General features: G+C 37.2%; 2 protein-coding genes across 3 annotated transcripts in view; both read left to right on the top strand.

The window, feature by feature from the left end:
* The window catches only part of inpp4b (inositol polyphosphate-4-phosphatase type II B), a 765,675-nt gene that overhangs the window by 341,603 nt on the left and 399,619 nt on the right, over window positions 1–24,453 (top strand). The gene's annotated exons all lie outside the window — the stretch shown is intronic.
* The window catches only part of tbc1d9 (TBC1 domain family, member 9 (with GRAM domain)), a 42,357-nt gene that overhangs the window by 1,945 nt on the left and 15,959 nt on the right, over window positions 1–24,453 (top strand). Inside the window, exons 3-9 of the mRNA XM_083538603.1 lie at window positions 9,916–10,026; window positions 13,542–13,660; window positions 16,191–16,419; window positions 17,388–17,649; window positions 20,194–20,401; window positions 22,191–22,397; window positions 22,736–22,909. Of these exons, the coding sequence (XP_083394729.1) occupies window positions 9,916–10,026; window positions 13,542–13,660; window positions 16,191–16,419; window positions 17,388–17,649; window positions 20,194–20,401; window positions 22,191–22,397; window positions 22,736–22,909 (1,310 nt within the window). The remainder of the gene's footprint in view (window positions 1–9,915; window positions 10,027–13,541; window positions 13,661–16,190; window positions 16,420–17,387; window positions 17,650–20,193; window positions 20,402–22,190; window positions 22,398–22,735; window positions 22,910–24,453) is intronic.

Genomic DNA, 24,453 nt, shown 5'->3' with positions numbered 1-24,453 from the left:
AGGGGTTGGAAGCTTTTTTTTTCCAAAAATTCATAGTCACTCCTTCTAAAAACCACATACCGGTACTCTTTTTTTTAATGCCATTTATAAGAATAGAGGGTTCCTGTAGGGCTCCAGTGGTGCTTAGGGGTTCTAGCTTTTCTAAGCAGTTGTATTTAAAAACGTAATTATGTGAACCTGTCTGTTGTAGGGTACTTCCAAGAATAATTTAGGGTTTCCTAAACAATCAGTATATTGAGACGTCAAGGTTTTCCAAATTTTACAGTCCAATAAAGGCCTCAAAGAATGCTTTTTCCTCAAATAGGTCCATATAGTATTATGTTATTAAGCATATTTATATAAATGTAGGGTGATACTATTTTTGAAAACAGAATACAAGGCTTTTAGGCTTTTTCTGTTGCACGACGATAAAAGATTGATCTGTAATTCTGAAAAATGTATTGGCAATCTCATGAATTCTCTGTAAACGTATATAGGTTACATAACTGTAAAACTACACAGGCTTTAATTTCTTAGTACAAACAAATGCAATCTAAATTTTCCCAGTGTTGCCCAATCCTTATCCTGACGTACTCAGCAGTGCATGGTGGGATTTACCCTCCTCCGTTTTCCATCCTCAAATCAACCTCAGGCTTTGTAAGTGAGCTCGGGTTCAATCATGTGTGTCACAACTGAGAATAACAAAGAAATAAAATAGTCAGCGGGTGTGTAAAGATGGGAAGTGTTTAGAATTGGGAAACATTTCTTTAAATCATTGTGTCAGGTGATTAGCTTGTGAACTGATGATTGCTAACCACCAAAAAAGGTGTTGGTTAGTTTTAGATGAAGCTTGACGCGTCTTGACGCGTCTGTGAAAATACTTTTTTTCCTCAAAAATCACAAAGTATATTTTTCTCATTATAGAATCTGGTACATCTTTGTGACTCATTAGATATGTGATGTTTTGGTAAGGCTAGTTTTTTTAAGTCACTGGCAGTATGTGCAGACAGACACAGAGCAAAACGTTCCTGCTGAATCATTGCCTTAGTTATCTGTGTGTGTGTGTGTGTGTGTGTGTGTGTGTGTGTGTGTGTGTGTGTGTGTGTGTGTGTGTGTGTGTGTGTGTGTTTGTGTGTGTGTGTGTGTGTGTGTGTGTGTGTGTGTCTTCACTGCTCAAACAGTGTATCTTGACTGGACTTAAGTGAGCTAATCTCAAATTTATGGCTATTTACTGATTATTTATTTATGTGTGGTGGACGTTTTTAGCATTTTTATTACAGTAAATAGCTTTACTGGCCAACGAGCATGTTGGGATTCTTACTGGTTTTCAGACAGACAATACAAACACAGCACACAAACAACATGTGTGTATGTGGGGGTTGGGTGCTTCCTCCAAAACCCAAAAAGCTACTCTAATTTACTGTACAAGAAAGAGAATTATCAAATTAATGAAGTGAGTTTGATACAGCATTCAGAAAAGCCAACATGGATTACAAAAGTTAAGAGGCTGACATGCTTACCTGAGTTTCCTTATCATTGTCCAGAGTCAGGCCAGGGCTTTGTCTCACAAGCCTTTGTGGTTGCTCAATTGAAGCCTGGTCATACTTTAATCTTTTGAGTTGAGACATGGTGCAGTGAATGTTGAAGTCCTCTAAAGCAATTACGGGGTGAGGGGAACGTTTAAATGAATTTTTTTAATAAATTATTTCAGTAATTCATTCACATTTTTACTTTTACTCACTTGAAAGGAGCTTTGATCCAAATATCGTGACGGCAATTGAGCTAAGCACGTGAGGGCTTTGCTCAAGGGTTGACAGCTTGGTGATATTACGGTTTGAAATTGAGTCCTAACTGATGAGCGAACTCATCATCCTTCAGTGTTCAAACATGAGAAAAAACTAAATCACTGAATATATTTGTCAAAGTAACCAATTTTATTTATAAGCCTTTCAAGCAAATGTTATTAAAAGCGTTTCCATGCTCTTACCTGAGTTGGTATTCAGGTTTGATTTTGGGCTTATTTGGTGGAATGGAATAAACATTCAGAGGGGAAAAACATCTGAAGAATGGATTGTTCGCATAATTCTACTCGTGTGTTAATGTGAGTTTATCAAAAATGAGATATACTGCTTGGTAGTCCTTATTATTATTTATCTAACAATCTTTTAATGGCAAAATGGCTTGTATTGCCACATCACAGCTCCATGACCCTTGTTGGATCCTGATTTTAAATTGCCCCAAGGTGTGTGAATGGGTATTTGAACTGGTGTGTGAATAATGTGTGAATGGGCTTGTGTGTGTAAAGCCCTGCATGAACTGGTGTCTCACATAGGCAATATTCCCAGGATAGGCTTTGGATCCACTGCAACCCCAACCAAGAGATTGCAACTCTGAAAGATAAATAAATGGATGCAAATACATTTTTGTTTAATTAATATTTCTGCAAATCAACAGTGAATATTGTATATGCGCTGGTTAATCACTTGCCTATGTGTTTTGCCTATGAAAACAGATATTTCAGAGAAAGAATAGATTTCTTAATTGAATGTAATTAGCATTTAATTAGTTCCCAACAATCTTTTTAGTGACCCCACCTTCTGAACTCTCATGTGCATGAACATTTATAATAATAATCTGTCAGGTTTAGCCCAGCTTCGTCCCACTGGGTGTCCAATTACTGTGTTTTTGTTGAAGCCATGTGAACAGCACACCTGTCATATGCCTGGGTTGTTTTTGTAGTTAAAGAAAGCACATGTGCTGAGAAGCTGCCTATTTCCCCACAGCAAATTTGCTAATCTTCAGGAAAACGTCTGGTGGGCTTTGTGAGGGGAGGAATGTTGGTTGAAAGAGCGGAGCATGCGCTCGTGGTTGGTAATGATGTCACTGTTATGTAAATGCATGAGTGTGATGTGCCAGTTGGCGCTTGAAAGGGAAGGCAGAGAGCCTGGCACACGGGTCCTGCACTCCCTGCAGCCTGAGCCCAGAGGAGGTTGGGGAAGCTTGTGAAAGGGCCAAGGCTCCAGAGGCACATGGCCTGTGCACACTATTTGGCATCTGGATTTGAACCAAGGCAGGGATTGTGCGCAGATCAAACCTGAGCTTGTGGCATTAACTACCATAGCCAGTGATGCTCAATCTAAAAGTAGCTCAATTGAAAGGTGGGTGACTTCAAACAGGACATTTGCGTTGTTGTTTTTTTCACAGTGTCAGATTCACGTTTCCCTGTGAAAATCATAGGTAAACGGTATTGAAGAAACCCTAGGTGCTAAACAGTCAAATATCTCCTTAGAGGTCTTGTGGCCTCTGCAGATTTCAATCAGATCTTTGTTCACTTAAGTCACAACTCTTTTGTCTTTAGGACCATGTGACAAATAAGCAGTAGAAACTCTTAAAGAGGAACAGTGCTAGTTTCTGTGTTGTGGTGAAGTAAGTATCCAGGCAGTAGCTTTCCAATACAGACTCTTAGGTTCAGGTTAATCGAGACTGTATTGATTTTAAGCTTTTGCCAAAGAACAGCAATGGGAGCAAAAAGCTTAAAGCGGACTACAGTTAGAAAGAATGACAATGAGAGAAATGATTGTTCTGCTGAAAGCCTGGTCTGTGGTTTCCAACATTGAAAAGAACAGTAGATTGGTTTGTAACTCAAGACAATACGTTCCCGGTAATGACCTTGCCTACATCTCTATCCTCAAAACATCATGTGATGCGTCCTGTTCCTTTTAAGCAAGTGAGGTAAGCTCACCCTGAACAGTTGATGAAAGAAGGAACCAAAAGCATCATATGGCCGGGAGGAGTCCACATTTATGGTCAGATTCATTTATGACAGTGTGCCTTTTAAAGGCTTTTCCAGACCGAGTCAACGACTAGCTGTAATTCTTGCCAGGTGTTTTGAATACTGTAAACCCCAGTCTGTGCTTGTGACTGTTATGTTAATTGACCATATAAAATTGCATTGGAAGTCAACAAAAGAGAGCCAGGCTAGTTTGTCTCTATCTTAGTGGCATCCTACAGTGTGTCACTGTACTGAACAGAACTGACACTGTAATAGTAATGCCAGTGCAGTATATTTATTATTGAATACAGTATTATGTAATTTGTGATGGCCTCTATATATCTTTATGCTAGGTTTCTATTTTTTATTATAAGTGTAGCTTGAAATACACCATTTTACAGAAAATACACCATTTTACAGAAAACCAAGGCATCAGGAAGTGTCCATTATTTGGCAGTTTTTCTTTGACATTAGCACGCCATGTCATTTTTTTTTAGAATAGGAATTTTGGAGGAATATCCAGATTTTATAAAAAGAATCAAATACTTTTTTATTGTGTTTGACAGAAGATTTATCATTGACGGTCGTTTCTCAGGTAGACTAGTAGCCTTTGCTAGCTAGCTAATCACTTAGCAATCACAAATACCGATTATGAATACAAATAGTGTAGGCTGATGTATAGAACAAAAAAAGTGATGATATTTGATTATCTTTAGGGTAAAACATTTAAAATTTGAATATGATCCTCCAAAGTATAGTAAATCATAACCCTGCAATTGAGCATCCTGTGTTGTTTTTTTTTTCGTTTGTTATTCCTACAAGATATGGAAACGAGCGTCACATGTCTTGAAGAAAGCACGTGCATGTACAGTCTTGTTTTATAAGAAATCGCTAAAGGGTGAAAACTGTCAAGTAACCAAAATCAATGAAACAGGTGATCTTTCTGAGGTGAAAGGATTTTTTTTTTAATTGATGTATTTCTGGATGCAGATGACTGGGTTTGGAAAGTAATTTTAAGGTTTTGTGTACATGTGGTAAGGATTTGTGAAATGCCGAGCGTAGTGAGTCTTGAATGAGGAGGTGGCTGAGCAAGATGAACAGGTTTACTGGCTGTATATCAAGTTACCTCAAGAATCTTTGTACTTTCTTTCTCCCATGATCTGTTTACATATCCCCTTTTATACAATGATCAGTAAATATTTTGACGCTGTGTTGAGAAACAAACCCTGTACTGTGTTTTGTTATACTATTTTTACTCTGTTTCATCAGTATAAATCCTGTATTAGAATTATTCCTGTAGCGCTCAGTCTGTGCCAACCATCACATGATGAGGGTTCAGTGATGCTATCAGCACATGAATGCTTTTGTTATCAGGCGGATAAGATCTGGAAAAAAAAACACATCGTATAAAGTATAAAATGACACTAAAAGAGGAACTTAAATTTATACTTACAAGTGTACATCTTTGGGAAAAATTATGATCTGGTTAATTGGTTCAGTATTTTGATGTTTGATCTTTTTTTTCGCCCTGTCTCCTTAGCGAGGACGTATTTTGTGTTCCAGGGCTTAATAATTAAATGTGAGAGACTGATAGTGGAGAACAGAGAACAATTAAAAAGGGAAAAGAGAAATAAATACGCAGCGACATTGTTGGAAATTTACTCGAGAGAGAGCTAGTCTTTCTGCCCTCGGGCTGAATCTCATTCCTAATGCATTAATGTTTTTGTTTAGAACAGAGTAAATACTTGCAAACGTAAAGAGCTTTATAAACTTTTCTACTCATACCACACTTCGCACTCTTGATATCACCCAAATGAGGATGGGTTCACCTTTTGAGTCTGGTTCCTCTTAAGGTTTCTTCCTCATAACATCTAAGGGAGTTTTTCCTTGCCACAGTCGCCACGGCTGCTCATCAGGGATAAATACACACTAAATTCTGTAAAGCTGCTTTGAGATCATTTCTGTTGTGAAAAGCGCTATAGAAATAAACCTGACTTGACACCCTGTTTTTTTTTTTAAAACACACCCTCCTTTTTGAGCTTCCTTTTAACATACAGTGTGTCATAAAATGCACATATTGTCCTCTTGGGCGGCCCGTTGTTTGGTATGTAGTGTAAAACCATTACACATCACTAGGTGTGAAAGTATTCACCTACATAGACATTCATAGAAACACATGGGCTAACAGAGACAGAAACTAACACTTTTTTTTTTAAATGTCCAACCAAACATGCACCCATACAGTTTCCTAATAACACAAACACAGATTTATGATCAAACCTGTAAGTACTGTATGTAATGGACATTTGATAATGCTCATGTATATATAATTTTTCTTAGACTTGTGCAATCACTGGTCATAAGATTACATGGATATAGCAGGCTATAGGTAGGTCGAGTAGATCCTCACAAAAAGAAAAAAAACAACAACATTTAAATAAATATACATAAGTTATGTATTAAGTGAAATGAAATTTGTAGCAGCAGTGAAAACAGATGGCAGAAAAGTCAGACTACAATAATTGTTATTGTGTATACAGTAGATATTGCACATTATTATTGATATTATTGTTATGTAATTAGTATTATTGTTAATTAATTATTATTATTGCCCCGAGATGATTGCACATAAATGCCCAAGATATGGGTGTGGTGTTTATTTACTTTTAGCTATATAGTGTAATATTATGCAGTGTAATAATGCAAAAAAAAAATAGCATTTAAAAAAATATATATTAATAATTGTATATCTTGGTCACGGCCAGGGTGAACCAAACAAATACCTGAGATAGTACAGCCTTTTACTGATTACAAAGAATATGTCATGGTGAAGCAGTTTGTGTTTTTTTTGCAGAACCTCAGGCTATGTTAACCTTGAGAAAGGTCAGATGAGAACATTCCTAAAGATCTATATGATAAGTAAAAAGCTCAAGTGTTCCCTGCCTAAATTTGGATTACCAGGATATACTATTGGAGCCAGTCCTGGGAGATAGTATCTCTCAAGCAGGCACCTGGCTACCCTGTACGGAGCTTGACAAACCAGGAGTTATGAAGAAGTGATTGAGTGGAAATATCAATATCCCCATGACTTGAGCATATTATAAAATGTTATAAAAAAGTCATTAATTCCAGTTAATCATTTTTTTTAAGAAGCTCAAGTGTTCCCTGCCTAAATTTGGATTACCAGGATATACTATTGGAGCCAGTCCTGGGAGATAGTATCTCTCAAGCAGGCACCTGGCTACCCTGTACGGAGCTTGACAAACCAGGAGTTATGAAGAAGTGATTGAGTGGAAATATCAATATCCCCATGACTTGAGCATATTATAAAATGTTATAAAAAAGTCATTAATTCCAGTTAATCATTTTTTTTAAGAAGGTTTGGGCTTAAAAAATGTTCTTAAATGTTGTATAAGGTTCCTACCCAGAAACCATGACAGAAAAGATGTTCTATAACACGGTCCTTAGAAAACCACACTAGTACAAACACAACAAAACTCTTCTGCACGGGAATTTACCAGGATGCTGGACCTAGATTACACGTGACACCTGGATTACAAGGACCTGACTCCTGCTAGCTTCTGTTTGCAATGTTCCCATCAGGCAGGCGTCTTAGCACTGTTTATGCGCACACCTCCAGATTAAGTGAAAGCACCTTATCCAGGGCAATCACGTTTCGGAATCGGTTATCCTGGAAAAATCAACCTCCATCAACCTCTAGCGCCGCCAGAGCACACGCTCACACACTTGGTGAAGTGCTGAACATCAGTAACAGATAAGCTGATAAAATAAAAAAAAAACAACAACAACGGCACTCCTTCATTTGTACTATTTCAGCACTAATCCTGTGCACTCGCACAGACTGCAGTCGGAGCTCTGTCTCTGTAAAAACTCATTGTGTGTTTATGGACAGGTCTATGGCTGCTATTCTGTGCTAGATTTATATCATTATTTGCAGAACTGGTTTGTGTGTGATGAGCCAATGACCTATTTAGAAACCGGGTAGTATTATAAAACGTATGTAGTTTAATTTGGATATTATGATACAGTATATGCTCCTATTCTATTCTATTCTATTCTATTCTATTCTATTCTATTCTATTCTATTCTATTCTGCAATATCCAGTTTTATAGTTTTAAATATAATTTTATTGTGCCTGTATAATGTCGTTCTACATCCCATTTTATTAATTTCTATTTTGATACACTCTATTATGTTTTAACAGACTATACATTATTCTATTCTATTCTATTCTGTGACCTTTTTTCTATTTAAACACTATTTTGTCTTCTTCTATTCTGCCTTGTTGAATAATAATTTCCTTTGTACTTTGTAACAATGATAAAGCTGTTCTATTTCTTTTACAGCATTATATTTTATGCTACTGTTCAGTATTCTATTCTATTCTATTCTATTCTATTCTATTCTATTCTATTCTATGTTAATAATATTCTAGTGTTAATAGTTTGGTGTAACTATTAATAATTCTATTGTACTTGCACAATGCCGTTCTACACGCCATTCTATTCAGTTCTACAGCGCTCTTAAATTCTAACAAACTCTAGTCTTTTCTATTTTATTTGATTGTATTCTATTCTATTCTGTGGTAATGTTTCTATTCAAACACAATTCTTCCATCCATCCATCCATCCATTTTCTCCCGCTTATCCGTAATTCGGGTCGCGGGGGCAGCAGTCTAAGCAGGCCCCCGCCTTCGACTGCTGCCCAATCCTCACAGCACCGTCCCTTACGGTCCCTCCTGCAGGTGGTGAGCCCACGGGAAGGCGGCCCCACGTCACTCCGACGTCACGGACCTTGATATTTCCCTCGTAAGGGACCTCCAGAGCATAGAGGGTTAAGGGCCTTGCTCAAGGGCCCAAGAGTGGCAGCTTGGCGATACCGGGGCTTGAACCCCAGACCTTCCGATCGGCAACCCAGCGCCTTAACCGCTGGAGCCACCACTCCCCAAACACAATTCTGTTTTCCTCTAATCTGTCACATTGAATAATAATTTTCTTTGTACTTGTAGAATGATTTTGCTGTTAATTTTTTTTTCCGGCATTATAGTTTATGCCAATTCTCAATATTCAATTCAGTTCTATTCTATTCTATTCTATTCTATTCTTTTCTATTCTATTCTATTCTATGATCTGCACCAAGATACTACCTCAAGTGCATGTCATGTTGGATAAAAGAAAATAAAAGAGAACACAACAGACACATTATGAACCTTATGTAACCTGCAGCAAAAAAACCCCCACAGATTAAGCCGAGGGCTGTGATTTGGTTTGGTGCATTTTGGATTTTGGATTTTTAAGCCTACAAATTACCTTCAGTCTCATTAATAGCCTGTTATGAATAAAGTTCTTTCCATGCTGCATTGTGAAGTGCAAAGTAGAATATTAAATGGCTTATCTATGGATGAGAACTCTAAAATTCTTCTCTTATTACCAACTCTCATAATATTCCTACTTCAGGTGAAAGAAATAACAAAATAATCATAATAATAATAATAATAATAATAATAATAATAATAATAATAATAATAATAATAATAATAATAATAATAATAAATCAATGCAAGAATATAGCAAAATAAACTAACAAATAAAACAACACTTGGCTACAAAAATGGACCAACACTTGTCTACCTCACAGTATTTATCTCATCCTGTAATTTACCACCATTATCTTCAAACCCTGCTCAACTCACCCTACCATCTCACAGGGTACAAGGATGACATGCTTCCAGACTAATTTATTCTATTGTGTTGTTTTCTTACTCTGTCCTGTTCTAACTTAATGTTTTAGTATATGTTTTGTTCTACACTTTTCTCTTTTATATTTCTGTTTTATATTCAGTGTGATCTACTGTATATGACATTTATTTTAAATATATTAAATTTAAAGATGAAGCATTAAAAAAATTTTTTTTACAGTTTGTAAAAGCTATATTTCAACATCCATTCACCTCATTGTTGTAATAATCATGTTAATCAGTGTTAATCAGTGTTATTAGATTAGAACATGCACTGTTACATCATGTGTTTACTGGTACTGGAAAATTGGAGAACTTTAATCTATAATATTACAACTACTAAGCACTCTAGATACAGTGCTACGTGCTATTTATTTCTGAATTCCGAACTATTTTTGTTCTCAGGTTTGCTAGTGGGGACTCTGGACGTCATGCTGGACTCCAGTGCACGCGTGGCTCCGTACAGGATCCTTTATCAGACCCCTGACTCGCTGGTATACTGGACCATTGCTCACGGTAAATCACTGTACTTCCTACCCTGCGCTCACCCCTGGATCCAGAATATTTTCCCACATCTTGCCCCTTGTTCTCCGCTGGCCTCCGAATGCCAAGCATTACCTCATGCTCCACTGGGCTTAAAGGGGAAGTCGAAAGCTCAGAAGTAAATTATCCTCATCCTCCTCCCCTTTAGATGGTGTTTAGATGCAGGCGGTGGAATTATGTGCATGATCTCAGACAGTTTTGTGTCTGTGTATGATCTCAGCCAGCTTTGCTCAGGGTCTTAACTTTGCTGTTGTGTGCTTCAGTGTACACTACAACCAGTGCACTATTGATTAGCTGCAGGCTTTTAAGAATAGTGCATCTAGGCGTGCTTAATTGAATTAGGCCTGGGCACTTATGCTAGCTGAGCCTGATGGTTCTCAATGCTTCTCTTTCCAGTCTCTTAGAACCACTATTAATGCTGTCGTATGAAACATAGTCGAATGGTCTTATACAGTAGGTGAATAATGTGACAGGCTGAATGTCAAATGGCAACAAGATGTCAAAGAGCAGTGTAGTCTGTTGTATGGGCGTGCGTCTTCATTTCCTTTGAGATGGAAAGACCTGCAAGCCCCTCGGGAGAGATTGTGTTCACTCCTTTTAGCTCTAATGTGGTTTGAGGAAAGCTGCATGGTGGGATCTACTCACTGGCACACTTTAGAGCTTTCACTTCTTTACTGAGCTTAGCCTGAAATCCTTTTGGCTCCGTCTACATTATTCTGTATTGTATTTATTAGAAAGCAATGCTCATACATTGGCTGAACCCTTGCAGACTTTTTTCACTGAGTTGGAGCAGATTTGGATAGCTAACACAGCAACAGAAATAGTTTGTTTACACATAGTTTACATAATATACACTGACCAGGCATAACTTTATGGCCACCAATCAGGCATAACATTATGACCACCTTTTCCAATATTTGTTGGTCCATCTTTTACTGCTAAAACAGTCCTGACCTGTCGAGCATCAACAGCATAAACGGCTTTTAGCAGTTTGAGCTACAGAAGCTCGCCTGTTGGATCGGACCACACTGGCCAGCCTTCGCTCCCCACGTGCATCAATGATCCATGGCTGCCCACGACCCTTTCGCCAGTTCACCACTGTTCCTTCCTTGGACCACTTTTGATAGATACTGACCACTGCAGACCAGGAACATCCCACCAGAGCTGCAGTTTTGGAGATGCTCTGACCCAGTCGTCTAGACATCACAGTTTGGCCCTCGTCAAACTCACAATAATCCTTACGCTTGCCCATTTTTCCTGCTTCTAACACGTCAACTTTGAGGATAAAATGTTCACTTGCTGCCTGCTGATATCCCACCCACTAACAGGTGCCATGATGAAGAGATAATAAGTGTTATTCACTCACCATTCTTAATATTATAATATCATAATGTTATGCCTGTTTGGTGTATATTCATATAACATTCGTAAAATGTGTACTGTACATGCAGTCAGGCTGCGGTCTGAAAGTAGGACATGACTGCAGTCAGGAAACATCTAAAGAATGAAACATGACTTTGTTTTCCACATATGAATGCATGCGAGATTTTTTTTTCTCCGCAATTTACTCTATAGTAACATTCAAATGGCATTCTTGGACACAATTTTTTGTTATCATTACAATATATCAGCAATAAACATCTGTATGTGCATCCAGGAGAAATTGGTGTAATCACTACAATAATTCTCATTGTAGAAAATGAATTATTCTTGCTGACGTTGGTATACACAGTGTCCTACATTTTTCTGTAATAGAAAACAGAACATTACATAAAGAGAAAGGTCTGCAAAAGTGAGTATAGCTGAGCAATGTCTGAACTTGTGATATGATTGTTGGAATTTTAAAGGGTATGATGCTGTTGGAGTAACAAGAAGCCAGTCAGGTTAAGACTTCTGAAAGCTATAGAGCCGATCATTAATCGTTGGATCATTGGAGCAAAACCGATAACCCTCGGATTCTCAGCTCTGCTCTTGGATTTTTCCTCAAGTGCATGTCATGTAGGGAAAAAAGGAAATAAAACAGAACACAACAGACACATTATGAACCTTATGTAACCTGCAGCAAAAAAAAACTCAGATAAAGCCAAGGGCTGTGATTTGGCTCAGTGCATTTTGGATTTTGGATTTTTAAGCCTACAAATTACCTTCAGTCTCATTAATAGCATGTTGTGAATAAAGTTCTTTCCATGCTGCATTGTGAAGTGCAAAAGAGAATATTAAATGTCTTATCTATGGATTAGAACTTCTTGTTGACATGCACCAAGCTCCAAAATTCTGCTCTTACCATAACTCTCATAATAAAAAAACTTCAGGTGAAAGAAATAACAACAACAATAATAATAATAATAATAATAATAATAATAATAATAATAATAACAATACTACTACTACTACTACTACTACTAATAATAATAATAATAATAATAAAAACTATAATGGACCAACACTTGTTTACCTTACAGTATTTATCTCACCTGTAATTTACCACCATTCACTTCAAACACTGCTCAACTCATCCTACCATCTCACAGGGTTCAAGGAAGACTTTGCTCTATTCTAGTAATAAAGTGGTGAAATAATCTTTCATTAGCAGTTTTCAAACCAAGGCCTACCTCTTTACGAAGTACTGTAAATTGGCACTACTATATTTCCACAAAATAGAGTTTTAGATCAATTTTATTCTTAGTTTGTGACCTATTAAACTAGTATGAGAATGTGTTTAATGCTAGTGACTTTTCTGAGTCATTCTGGATAGGGGCGTCTGCAGAATATACATGTAAATGTAATCGGATAATAATCAGTGACAAGGTGCTAGTTTCCGTTATCACTTACAGTAAAGCAAACAGTTGTTCTTCCTAAAAACAGTTACAGCTTTGCCTCTGATCGTTAGGGAGCATTGGTACTGAAATCTGCTATAAATGTTGCCAAAAAACACGATTTGTCATACAACAGGAAGTTCTGTTATTCAGATATTTATTAATTGTCAGTTCAGTGGTTATAGAGGCGAAAATGATCAGGCATTAACAGTATTATATTTAGTAGAAAGTGGTGAGAAGTTATGCTATAAAAGGTCACAAGCTCTGGTACGATTAGTATTTAACTGGAATGAATTTATGCAGGTCATACATTTTTCTGCTGTTAATAAAAACATCATATTTAGATTTATCTTTAATTGCACCAGGATTTAACAGTTAATGCAACAGAATGAAACATTGCACAGTTTTTTTTTTAAAGAACTTTATGGCTGGAAATGGATTTTATTCATTTTGGCTTATTTGCTGATGTATTTTTTCCCTGCCCATGGGTTCATGGTGATGTCATAAAGTTAGAAGTGGGCAAAATACATTATGCTATTTGCATAATATTCATTATTATTATTATTATTATTATTAGTAGTAGTAGTATTAGTATTATTTTTATTATTATCCTCCAAAAGACTTTTTGTCATTGTCATTGTGGTGGCTGAAGGGATCATATGTGTTTTACAGGAAGCTCCCGTAGAGAGATTACTGAACACTGGGAGTGGCTTGAACACAACCTCCTTCAGACGCTGTCTATATTTGAGAATGAGAATGACATCACTACTTTTGTCAAGGGCAAGATTCAGGTAACATGCACACACACACACACACACACACACACACACACACACACACACACACACACACACACACACACACACACACACACACACACACACACACACACACACACACACACACACACACATTTATATACATTTTACCTAGTTATTCCTGACCCTGTCTGTGTGATTCTGAAATAGCTTGTGAGCTCATTATTGTATTAATTTACTGCCTTAGCACTTTAATAGCCAAGTGAGGCTTTATGCTAGGTGTAATAATTCTAATGCTAATGAGAACAAACTGAGTCAATAAAATAACAGACTATAGATCTTACAGTTGTCTGAACTGTAAGATCTCCTGATTTGTTGAGCTCCTGTAGAGTACAGGAAACAGAAGTGAAGGTATCACAATCCACTATTCAAAGAAGAGTTAAAAAATATAGAGCCCATACTACAAGATGCAAACATCTTATCAGTTCTAAGAAATTGAAGGATAGAATGGGATTTGCTAATAAATACAGAGATGAGCCACTATGTAATGATGCCAAGACTGACCTTTATCAAAGTGATGGATGTACCAAAGTGTGGAGAAAGAAAGGATCTGCTCATGATCCAAAACATATGAGCTTATCAGTCAAGCATGATGGAGGTTGTTTAATGGCTAGGGCTTACTTGGCTGCTTCTGGAACGTCCTCACTAATTTATATTGTTGATTAGCGTAAGTCATTTAACTCATGATGGTAGTAGAAAAATGCATTTAAAGGAATTCAGACGATTCAGGCTCACAGTTTACAGAGAAAGTCCTCCAGTTAAATTGGAAGGGACTTAATCATGTAACAAGAATATGACTCAAAACACATTGACACAGTGACACAATAGCTTTATCAGGGGGAACAAGTGGAAGGTTATATTCATAAAAGTCAATCACCGAATGTTAACTGTTAAGCAGCATTTCCAGGAGACTGAAAAGAGAAACTTCTCAAAGCAAATAACTGAAAGAAGCAGTAATATGGTGGGTTGCCAAATATTAAGTGTTGTGTACTTTAATCCTATTTGATCCAATACTGCTCAACAAATGTGCCACTTTCCAAGTTACAGTGCACACAAAAAGTATTCACATTGCTTTACTTTTTCCACATTTTGTTATGTTACAGCCAAAATTAATTAAATTAATTATTTTCCTCAAAATTCTACAAACAATATAAGAATAAGAAGCAAGAAGAAGAATTCCTTCATATAGAAAAAATAGTGTCAGTTTATATTCAGTAAAATTATACGGACAATTTAAAATACATTTCTTTTATTGTATTTAATCCATGCATGAGGGTTCTAAAATTAATCATTTTTTTTATAAAAAGCAATATTCATAATAAGAATTGCAAGAGGTTCATAAGCAATAATAATATAGTAATGTTTGGTTTTAATAGCTTTTAAATATGGATTTGGATTTGGATTCTGTCTGAAGGCTGTATATTGTATATGTAATTATAAATGTGGTATCTTTTCATGCTTCTTGTTTCTCCTTCTCAGAAAGGTTTTAAAGGAAAGGTTTATATTAGGTAGGAAATAGCAGTCAGTATAACGGTCTATATTAAGAATTTTAGAAACCGAAGAAAATCACCCAAAAGCATGCAAATTAAACATGGTATATGATTAAGTACATTACTTTACATTTTCATGTACAGCCATGTATCTATATACACAAAAAATTGTAGGCATCACAGTTTTGATCAAATGTATAAAAGTTTAAATTACAAATATTTATAAAATAAAATATATATTGTATTAGAGTACATTTCGGAACAAGCCCTAATGGAGGTTGGCTGTAAGTTTCCAGAAGAACTGTGACAGGATCTTTTAGATGCAAAACAAACATAATTTTAGTTTTTTTATTTTATTTTATTTTTAAGAAAAAATGGGGTCACTTGAAATATTGGCTTGATTAGTTATTTTTTTTCTGCTCTGTCTAGAAATGTAGAACTCTTTGCTTTACACACATTCTTTTCACGTGCAAAATTCTTCCACACAATACTTTTATATTTGTTCCGTTCCAATCCCTTTTACTAATGCAACGGCATTGTGTTGTGTTGTGTTGTGTTGTTATAACTGACAGGATTATGTAATAGGACAGCATCTCCCAAAACTACTGTTCCCACATCTGCCATGAAGCTGTCATGAAGGGGAAGCAGATGCAAGTGCAAAATTTACTTACAGTGCAAACAGATACACAAAGAACAGATAGACAAAGCGTGATACAAGAAGACATAACCTGAGGTGTTTATTGTGCCAACCAGGGACAACAAACATGAAAGAAGAATAAGAGACACTGTGTGTCATGTATGGTGTTCTTCACAAGTGTTACTCAAAGGGAATGGGTGCCAAAAAGGGATGTAGTCTTGCAGCATTATCCTGTTATACAATGTTTATATATTTATCCTTGTTGGTTATTCGCTGTTTAACAAGCTGACATTTGCAGCTTTTATGAACTCCGACTGGTTTGTTCTTTGTTTTGTTGTTTGTTTTTCACTTTACCTTTTCCCTTCCGCCTTTAAAGGGCATCATTGCCGAATACAACAAAAATCATGACAATAAGGAAGACGACGACACGGAGAAGTTTAAGGAAGCCACGGCTAAGTTTCGGAGGTTGTTCGGGATGCCGGACGAGGAGAAGCTGGTGAACTATTACTCCTGCAGCTACTGGAAAGGCCGAGTTCCCAGGCAGGGCTGTCTCTACCTCAGCATCAACCATCTCTGCTTCTATTCTTATCTGCTGGGCAAGGAAGGTGAGCGAGGAACCAATTGTACATCCAAGTGCATATTATGCACACGAGCGGCTTAACCCTGGTGTTATTCTCATTATGCTTTTAATGGTTTGGGAAAGTACATAGGGATGCGTATAATATACACTATGACAAAACTTTGTGGACACCTGAGCAAAGGATTTGTGCTTTTTGAACATCCCATTCCACATTTAGTCCCAATTTTCTGTTATAATAACCTTCTGGGAAGATGTTCCACTAGATTTTTGGAGTGTGCTAATGGAGATATGTGCTCATTTAGTCACAAGGATGTTAGTAAAAAGTCAGGTACTGATGTGGGTGAGGTGAGGAGGCCTGGGGTTTCAATTCATTCCAAAGGTGTTCAATAGGGTTGAAGACAGAGCAATGTAGAAGCACATCTTCCACTTCAAAGCATGTAAAGAATATCTACATGGAGCTCACTTTGTGCACAGGAGTATTATCTAGTTTGAGGAAAGGATCAATTGAATGCTTCCACATCCAAAGACACCCTATGCTATTGTGTGCCTCCAGCTTTGTGGTAACAGTTTGGAGAAGAACCACATATAGTTAAAAAGATCTGGTGTCCCAATATTTTGTTTATATAGCGTATTTACTACTGGAAGATCTGCCACCTTGAGCATTTATCATTTGGGCATCAATTATTTACTGCAATTTTGATGAATGTATGAAATATTAAAGCTGTAAAAAAAAATCCACATTAGATATCGGTTGGATAGATAGTGGCACGAAGTGGCCTGAGACAAATATATAAAAAAAAATTTCAGGGCTCTTTGCATTATTACTTAATGACTATAAGTTTGGGGAAGAACCAAATATAGCTGGAAAACTCAGATGTCCCAATACTTTTGTCTACACTTTGCTTTAAATATATGTTGTTTATCACTGAGTCCTACTGAGATTATACTTGATCTGGTATTAACCCTTTACTTTGATCCTGTCCTCTGTCATAGCCAAGCTGTTGGTTCGCTGGGCTGATATCACTCAGCTGGAGAAGAACGCCACCCTGCTGCTGCCGGACATGGTGCGAGTGAGCACCCGCTGCAGCGAACATGTCTTCTCTGTCTTTCTTAACATCAACGAGACCTTCAAGCTCATGGAGCAGCTGGCCAACATCGCCATGCGCCAACTCCTGGACAACAAGGGTTTCGAGCAGGATCGCTCACTGCCCAAACTCAAGAGAAAGTCACCTAAGAAAGTGTCGGCCCTCAAGAGGTCAGTATTTGTACCAAAAAAAATAAAATCACAAATATTATGTTTATTATGGCATATTAGGCATACAGAGCATCCAGAAAGAATTCACAGGCCTTCACTTTTTCCACATGTTGTGTTATAGCTTTTTTTTTTTTTATGGAAATTTTTTAACATAACAAAAAAGTGATGCGCTGTAAATACTTTCCAGATGCACTATAAATTATTTCAGTGTACCAATGCTCTTATTGAAATCCTACTGAACGCGCCCTAAACGATTGCTAAGAGGAACGGCAATCTTTTTTTCTATTGACCAATCGGGTCACTCATTTTGGGAGTGGGGGGAGGGGAGAAAAAAAATTCTCAAAATCTAATGTTAAGCCAATGTGAATCGAACATTTCACACGAATGCAGTATAACTATATATAACACCATGTCTGTTTGGGATTTTTCACTACAATGCAAGTTATCTGTTGCTTCATACATAAAAAAAAAAAAAAAAAAAAAAACAGACCCAAATATATAGGTCAGAAAAACAACCGCCTCATTCTTTATTCCACCCTCATTACTGTTCATACTGAATAATTAATCTCATATAGATAGCAAGCTAGGCTAGATGAATCTAGAGTGTTTTAGTGGTTATAGTGTGTGTCCTCCAGGGGAAATAAATTAGAAAATGATGCAGTGGTGCATCGGAAAACTGTTCTGCTTCCCAACACACACAATTAGCATCTACATTTGCACTAGTAGCCAATGTTAACGCTCTTATATGTAAACACTTGGGTGTAGCTAAAGCAAAAGGTGTTGAGTAGTTATGGACTGTCAGCGCAGTGTTGCTGAGAGCCATGACAGCAATCCTACTCTGACTCACTTGCTTCTGGTGAGATTTACGCCTCAGCAAGGTGCTAAAAAAATTGGCTCCATAAAAGAAAATAAGTGTTCGAGCATGCTATGAAGTCCAGAAAGATGGTGGTGTAAATCTTCACAATATAGAGAGTTGCTTGGTTTATAAAGCTCATTGCTCAAATCAGATTTTTTTGCTAAGCAAGCACACAGGAAATGCCTAAAATTCTGAAAAGGTCAAAAGAAACTTACGGTTGGTAGTGAATATATTTTTTTATATTGATATTTTTTTAATTGAATAATCAAACGATTCTCCCCCCACCCCCGGTTAATTAATCGATTAATAATAGCTTAATCGTTTAATCGAGTACACAGGTATTGGACATTTCGCTTATTCTAACTATATAAGACCCTAAACGAGCGAGCTGATTGTGCAACCTGATGCTCGCGGGTCACGACAGAATAGATCCAGTGCGATTGTCCCGAAGTTACAAACAAACAGTTTACAGAATAGCACTTCATTAAACTATATATTTCATATTAATATTAATATAAAGGTGGGTGTGTTATCTTGCCGTCACGCTAACCCGTCACTTCAGCAGCCGATTTCATAAATTTATTAATGATTATTATTATTTTATTGATTAGTTGTTGTAGCTCTAATGAGTTTAGAAATTATAATTATATACAGTATCTCACAAAAGTAACTACACCCCTCACATTTCAGCAACCATTGCAGTATATTCAGTACAGACCAAAAGTTTGGACACACCTTCTCATTCAAAGAGTTTTCTTTATTTTCATGACTATGAAAATTGTAGATTCACACTGAAGGCATCAAAACTATGAATGAACACGTGGAATTATATATGGAATTATATACATAACAAAAAAGTGTGAAACAACTGAAATATGTCATATTCTAGGTTCTTCAAAGTAGCCACCTTTTTCTTTGATTACTGCTTTGCACACTCTTGGCATTCTCTTGATGAGCTTCAAGAGGTAGTCACCTGAAATGGTCTTCCAACAGTCTTGAAGGAGTTCCCTGAGAGATGCTTGGCACTTGTTGGCCCTTTTGCCTTCACTCTGCGGTCCAGCTCACCCCTAAACCATCTCGATTGGGTTCAGGTCCGGTGACTGTGGAGGCCAGGTCATCTGGCGCAGCTCCCCATCACTCTCCTTCTTGGTCAAATAGCCCTTGATGCCTTCAGTGTGACTCTACAATTTTCATAGTCATGAAAATAAAGAAAACTCTTTGAATGAGAAGGTGTGTCCAAACTTTTGGTCTGTACTGTAAATTCTCAAGGGGCAATACTATAGACATGAAACATGGATTTATTTTAGAGAAGTCAATGTGCAGCTTGTAAAGCAGTACAGATTTACTGTCCTCTGAAAATAACTCAAAAATACAGCCAATATTGTCTAAATAACTGGCAACATTTGAGTAAAGAGTAAACCCATATTTCTTTATTCATTTATTGTTCTGTTTAATGATGGGGAACACCCATAAAACAAGTTCCGGTAACCAAACTCTCTTTTTTCCTTTCGTGGTTAGGTTGTTAAGACAAAAAAAGCAAAGTGTAAAACATTAAATATTGACTCTGACTTTTGCAAGAAGAAAAAAATCTATATACAAAAAATCTTAAATATTGGTTTCTGAATTTTTGAATGTCATTTTATCATTTTGAAAACGGTTGTATATTATTTCTCCTGTTTTCTTTTCAGGGATCTGGACGCCAGGGCTAAAAGTGAACGCTACCGGACGCTGTTCCGCCTACCGAAAGACGAGAAGCTGGACGGACACACAGACTGCACATTGTGGACACCGTTCAACAAAATGCACATCTTGGGACAAATGTTCGTCTCCACCAACTACATCTGCTTCACCAGTAAGGAGGAGACCGTGTGCAGCCTCATAATCCCACTCCGAGAGGTACGTTCGGCTCAGCAGGAGTGGCCCAGTTTGTTTATTGAATATTATGTAATTTCTGTCAAAATTTGTATGAACATAAATTTATCTATCAACAGAACTAAGATGAGATGACTTCTAAAAAGTAGGATTGCTAGTATAATAACCTATCATGATTTTTATATGTTAGAATATGTTATATTATTTTTATGTTAGAAATGTATGTTGAAATGTGAACAGAGAAATAAGGGCTTTAAACCTTAGCTATAAAAGTATGACCAGAATAGTTAATATTTTTCTGACATGCGCCAGTCAATATTGGCTGATACACAGAGATGATGTTAGGATGATACACTATATGGTGTGGATTTGATGGTCGAAGGGTTAATGGTTTGGTTGATAGGTGGGTTGATAGATAGGTGACTGGACGGATGAGTCCAGTCATGAGTATGGGATGATGATCATATGAGTATGTAATGTGTAGAGTGGTTGGGTTTGTAAGGTGGATGATGTATAGGCTGGTTGGGTATGTATGGATAATTGATGTGAAGAGTGGATTGATAGATGGACACGTTGATGGATTGGTGAGTGGATAGATCAATAGAATGATGGATGTGTAGGGTACATAATGTGTGGGGTGGTAATATATGTATGGTAGTATGTGTTTGACCATCTTAGACGTTCCCTTTGTTGTGAGCTGTATGCCAGTTTTACTACCTGCTGCCTGAGCCTACTTCTAGCTGATAATCTTTCTAAGACTTGTCCTACATAATAGCAGAATAATAACCATGTGACATCTTTGCTCTGCTGCAGAAGATGTTTAGTGTCTTTTTTATTAGTGGCCAGACCGACAAGTGGCTTGTATACAAAATGTTTTTTCGCTTTGCGAAGCGCTAGTGTGGGTGTGTGAATGTGTGTGCACAGGTGGGTGGTAATAAAAAAAAATAAAAAATGTGATCAGTGTGTCATGAATAAAAGGCAGAGGTGGTAAGCTGTCAGAATCTCTTAGTGTCTGGTAGTGGTTGCCATCAACAGCTGTTTTTCTCCTTTTTTACGGGCAATGTGTGACGGTCTGTGGAAGAGTTTTCAAGACTAAAATGTCAGCACACCATATGCTTGTTTATTTGGTTGTTTCGAGTCATACACTGCATTATTTCTTTTCTGTTAGAAATATATGATCTGAATGATTTATAAGGAATTACACAACAGCGTTTCTAAACAATAGCTCTAGCCGCAAGGCAACGCAACGGTTCATATTTATGTGATCTCTCAAATACACACAATTGTTTCTATAGTAACTGGGACTTGTATGGCGGATGCTCCTTTTTTATCTAAAAAAACACAGATTAACAATGAGCTGTTTTTTTAACAAATAAAGATGGTTGTAATTATTGGTCCTACGTATATGTTTCTATAAGGAGAATTTCTTTAACATTAAAAGACTCCAGTGTTAGTTTTTTGTAAGAGACATTGGAACACTGACATAAGAAAGTCTTATTTGTATAGCACTTTTAACAATGAACATTGTCCCAAAGCCTCTTTTACATAGATATATTATATTTGATATTTATAATATATAATACATTATATTAAAATAAATGAGAGGTTATAACATTTATATGTTAGTGCTTATAGGATTATTCCTAATGAGCGAGCCAGTGGTGACTGTAGCAAGGAAAAACTCCCTGAGAGTTTTTTTATTGTCATGTAATAAAATGTTAGGAGGAAAATTCTGGGATATTCTATGATATGAAAATAAAATAAAATTTACTTTGATTACTTTTTAATTCCTTATTATATCCAATGCTATCAGGTGACTATTGTGGAGAAGGCAGACAGCTCGAATGTGTTGCCCAGCCCACTATCAATCAGCACCAAGAACCGAATGACCTTCCTGTTCGCCAACCTGAAAGACCGCGACTTCCTGGTGCAGAGGATCTCTGACTTCTTGCAGCAGACCTCCTCCAAGATCTACTTTGAGCGAGAGATCACAGGCAGCCTCACCAGCTCAGATGATGAGGTGAGCACTGAGCTTTTTGGCTTCCTTATCCGTATCTGTTTTTTTTTTTTTTTTAATATATCAAAGGACTCGAAAACAGGTCTGTTTTATTTGATTATATTTTTCATTGCTGCAAAAACAAGCAAAAAAAAAAAAAGAAATACATTATGGGCTCTGTGTTAAATCCGGAGCTGGTCATGCTGGTGTTTTTCTAAGCAGATTTTTTGCCTTAAGCTTTAGAAGATGTGAAAAGATCTTTTGCCACATTGACTTTAATTATCCATCTGCCGAATGTTGTGTTTGCCACCGTTACAGATCTCTCCCATATGACTTCAGTTTGTGTGTGTTTGTGTATACAGGTGTATTCCCAGCACAGTAGTCTGCTCTCCTGCAGTCCACAGCGCAGCAGTTTGGGCTCAGAGGGTGAGAGCGAGCGCCAGTTCAACCTCAACGACAACAGCGTTCCCACGGCAACACAGGCCCTCATGACCATGTACCGCCGCCGTTCGCCTGAGGAGTTCAACCCCAAACTGGTAAACACTCAAACGCACGTTGTTCGGTCTCACATGCTTAAACACATGCCGAAAATTTAGCAAAACACATTTTGTTGACACAGAATGTGCAAGGATTCAAATGTTCAGAGGTCAGCATGTTTAACTCGATGGAGCTGTAGGGGACAACAGGGAGAAAGAGAGAGAGGAAAAACATGCATTATTAGATATTGTTATTGTTACATAATAGGTCAAATACATCATTATATTTTATCTAATTAGCACACTGTACAGGTTGCTCAGAATGCAAATAAGGTCTCTGACAATACTAGTTAATGCAGCATAACTAGAAGAGAGAGACATGAGGGAGCTCTGAAATAATGCAGTGAGTAAATGTGTGAGAATGGAGGGAATGGCAACATACAAACATCCCAGTTCACTAAAACTGCAACACAAGTTCAACAAAAACTCATTTTATACCTCTAGATTGACATAATTTACAATGTTTGTTCTGGAAAAAGCCAATGGAAAACTCTTTCCATTAACATTGTGTTAAAGAAACTTTCACCATATCAGCGATTAAACATTTTGTTAAATAACAACCTGCTTTGATGCATCGACATCATACTCGTAAACTCGAAACCATCACCGGATCTAAAGTTTTGCTGAGAGCGGTGTTTCTTCTGTCACACTGGAATGATCTTGTCAGCTTTGACCTCTGAACACACACACACACACACACACACACACACACACACACACACACACACACACACACACACAAACACACACAAAACAGGAAGAAGGTGCACTACTTAAAGTGCAAGGACTCTTACAATGTCAAGATTTGAACAATAAGACAGATTTCTGCTTAGTTGTTACTTAGACCTTTTAAGTTGCCAGATTATTAGAAACACCCCCTTTTAGCTGAAAGTACTAGATTTGCAGATGCACATTTACTAACTGCTATCTCAATCAGTGAAATGAGATCACTGACCAGAATTGATTTGGGCAGTAGATGATTCTCAAAATAAGGAAGTGTTAGCTCAATGGTTTCTGATTGGAAGGTCAGGGGTTAAAGACCCAGCACTGCCAAGTTGAGACTGTTTGGCTATTGAGCAAGGCCCTTAACTTTCTCTGCTCCAGGGGTGCTGTATCATGGCTGACCCAGCGCTGTGAAGCCAGCTTTCTAATATGCTGGGATATGCAAAGAAAGGATTTCACTGTGCTGTAATGTACATGAGACAGTTAAAAGCATCTATCATCTATAACACTGACAATGATGGCACAATATACTTATTTCTGTAAAGATGCTTTGGGATGCTCTGTAAAGTCCATTGTCCAATCAAACTGAATTGAATATGGTAGTGTAATAGTTGTACATGTGCTTTTTAATCACCTTGATGGTGTTGCTTGATTGAACCAATTAGCCAAATATGGTTATATACGGATAGTGCCTATATAGGAAAAGTGCCTTTAAAATCCCATTAGATGAAAATGTGAAAATTCGTTTCCCTTTTGTTTTGTACAAATAGTACAGGATTCTTTTGACGGGTTACACATGAGTCCGAAAATAATGTTGTGTC

Source organism: Silurus aristotelis (assembly GCF_946808225.1).
Source record: "Silurus aristotelis genome assembly, chromosome: 4".
In the NCBI taxonomy this organism is placed as follows: domain Eukaryota; kingdom Metazoa; phylum Chordata; class Actinopteri; order Siluriformes; family Siluridae; genus Silurus; species Silurus aristotelis.
This window is presented reverse-complemented; position numbering and strand designations above follow the sequence as displayed.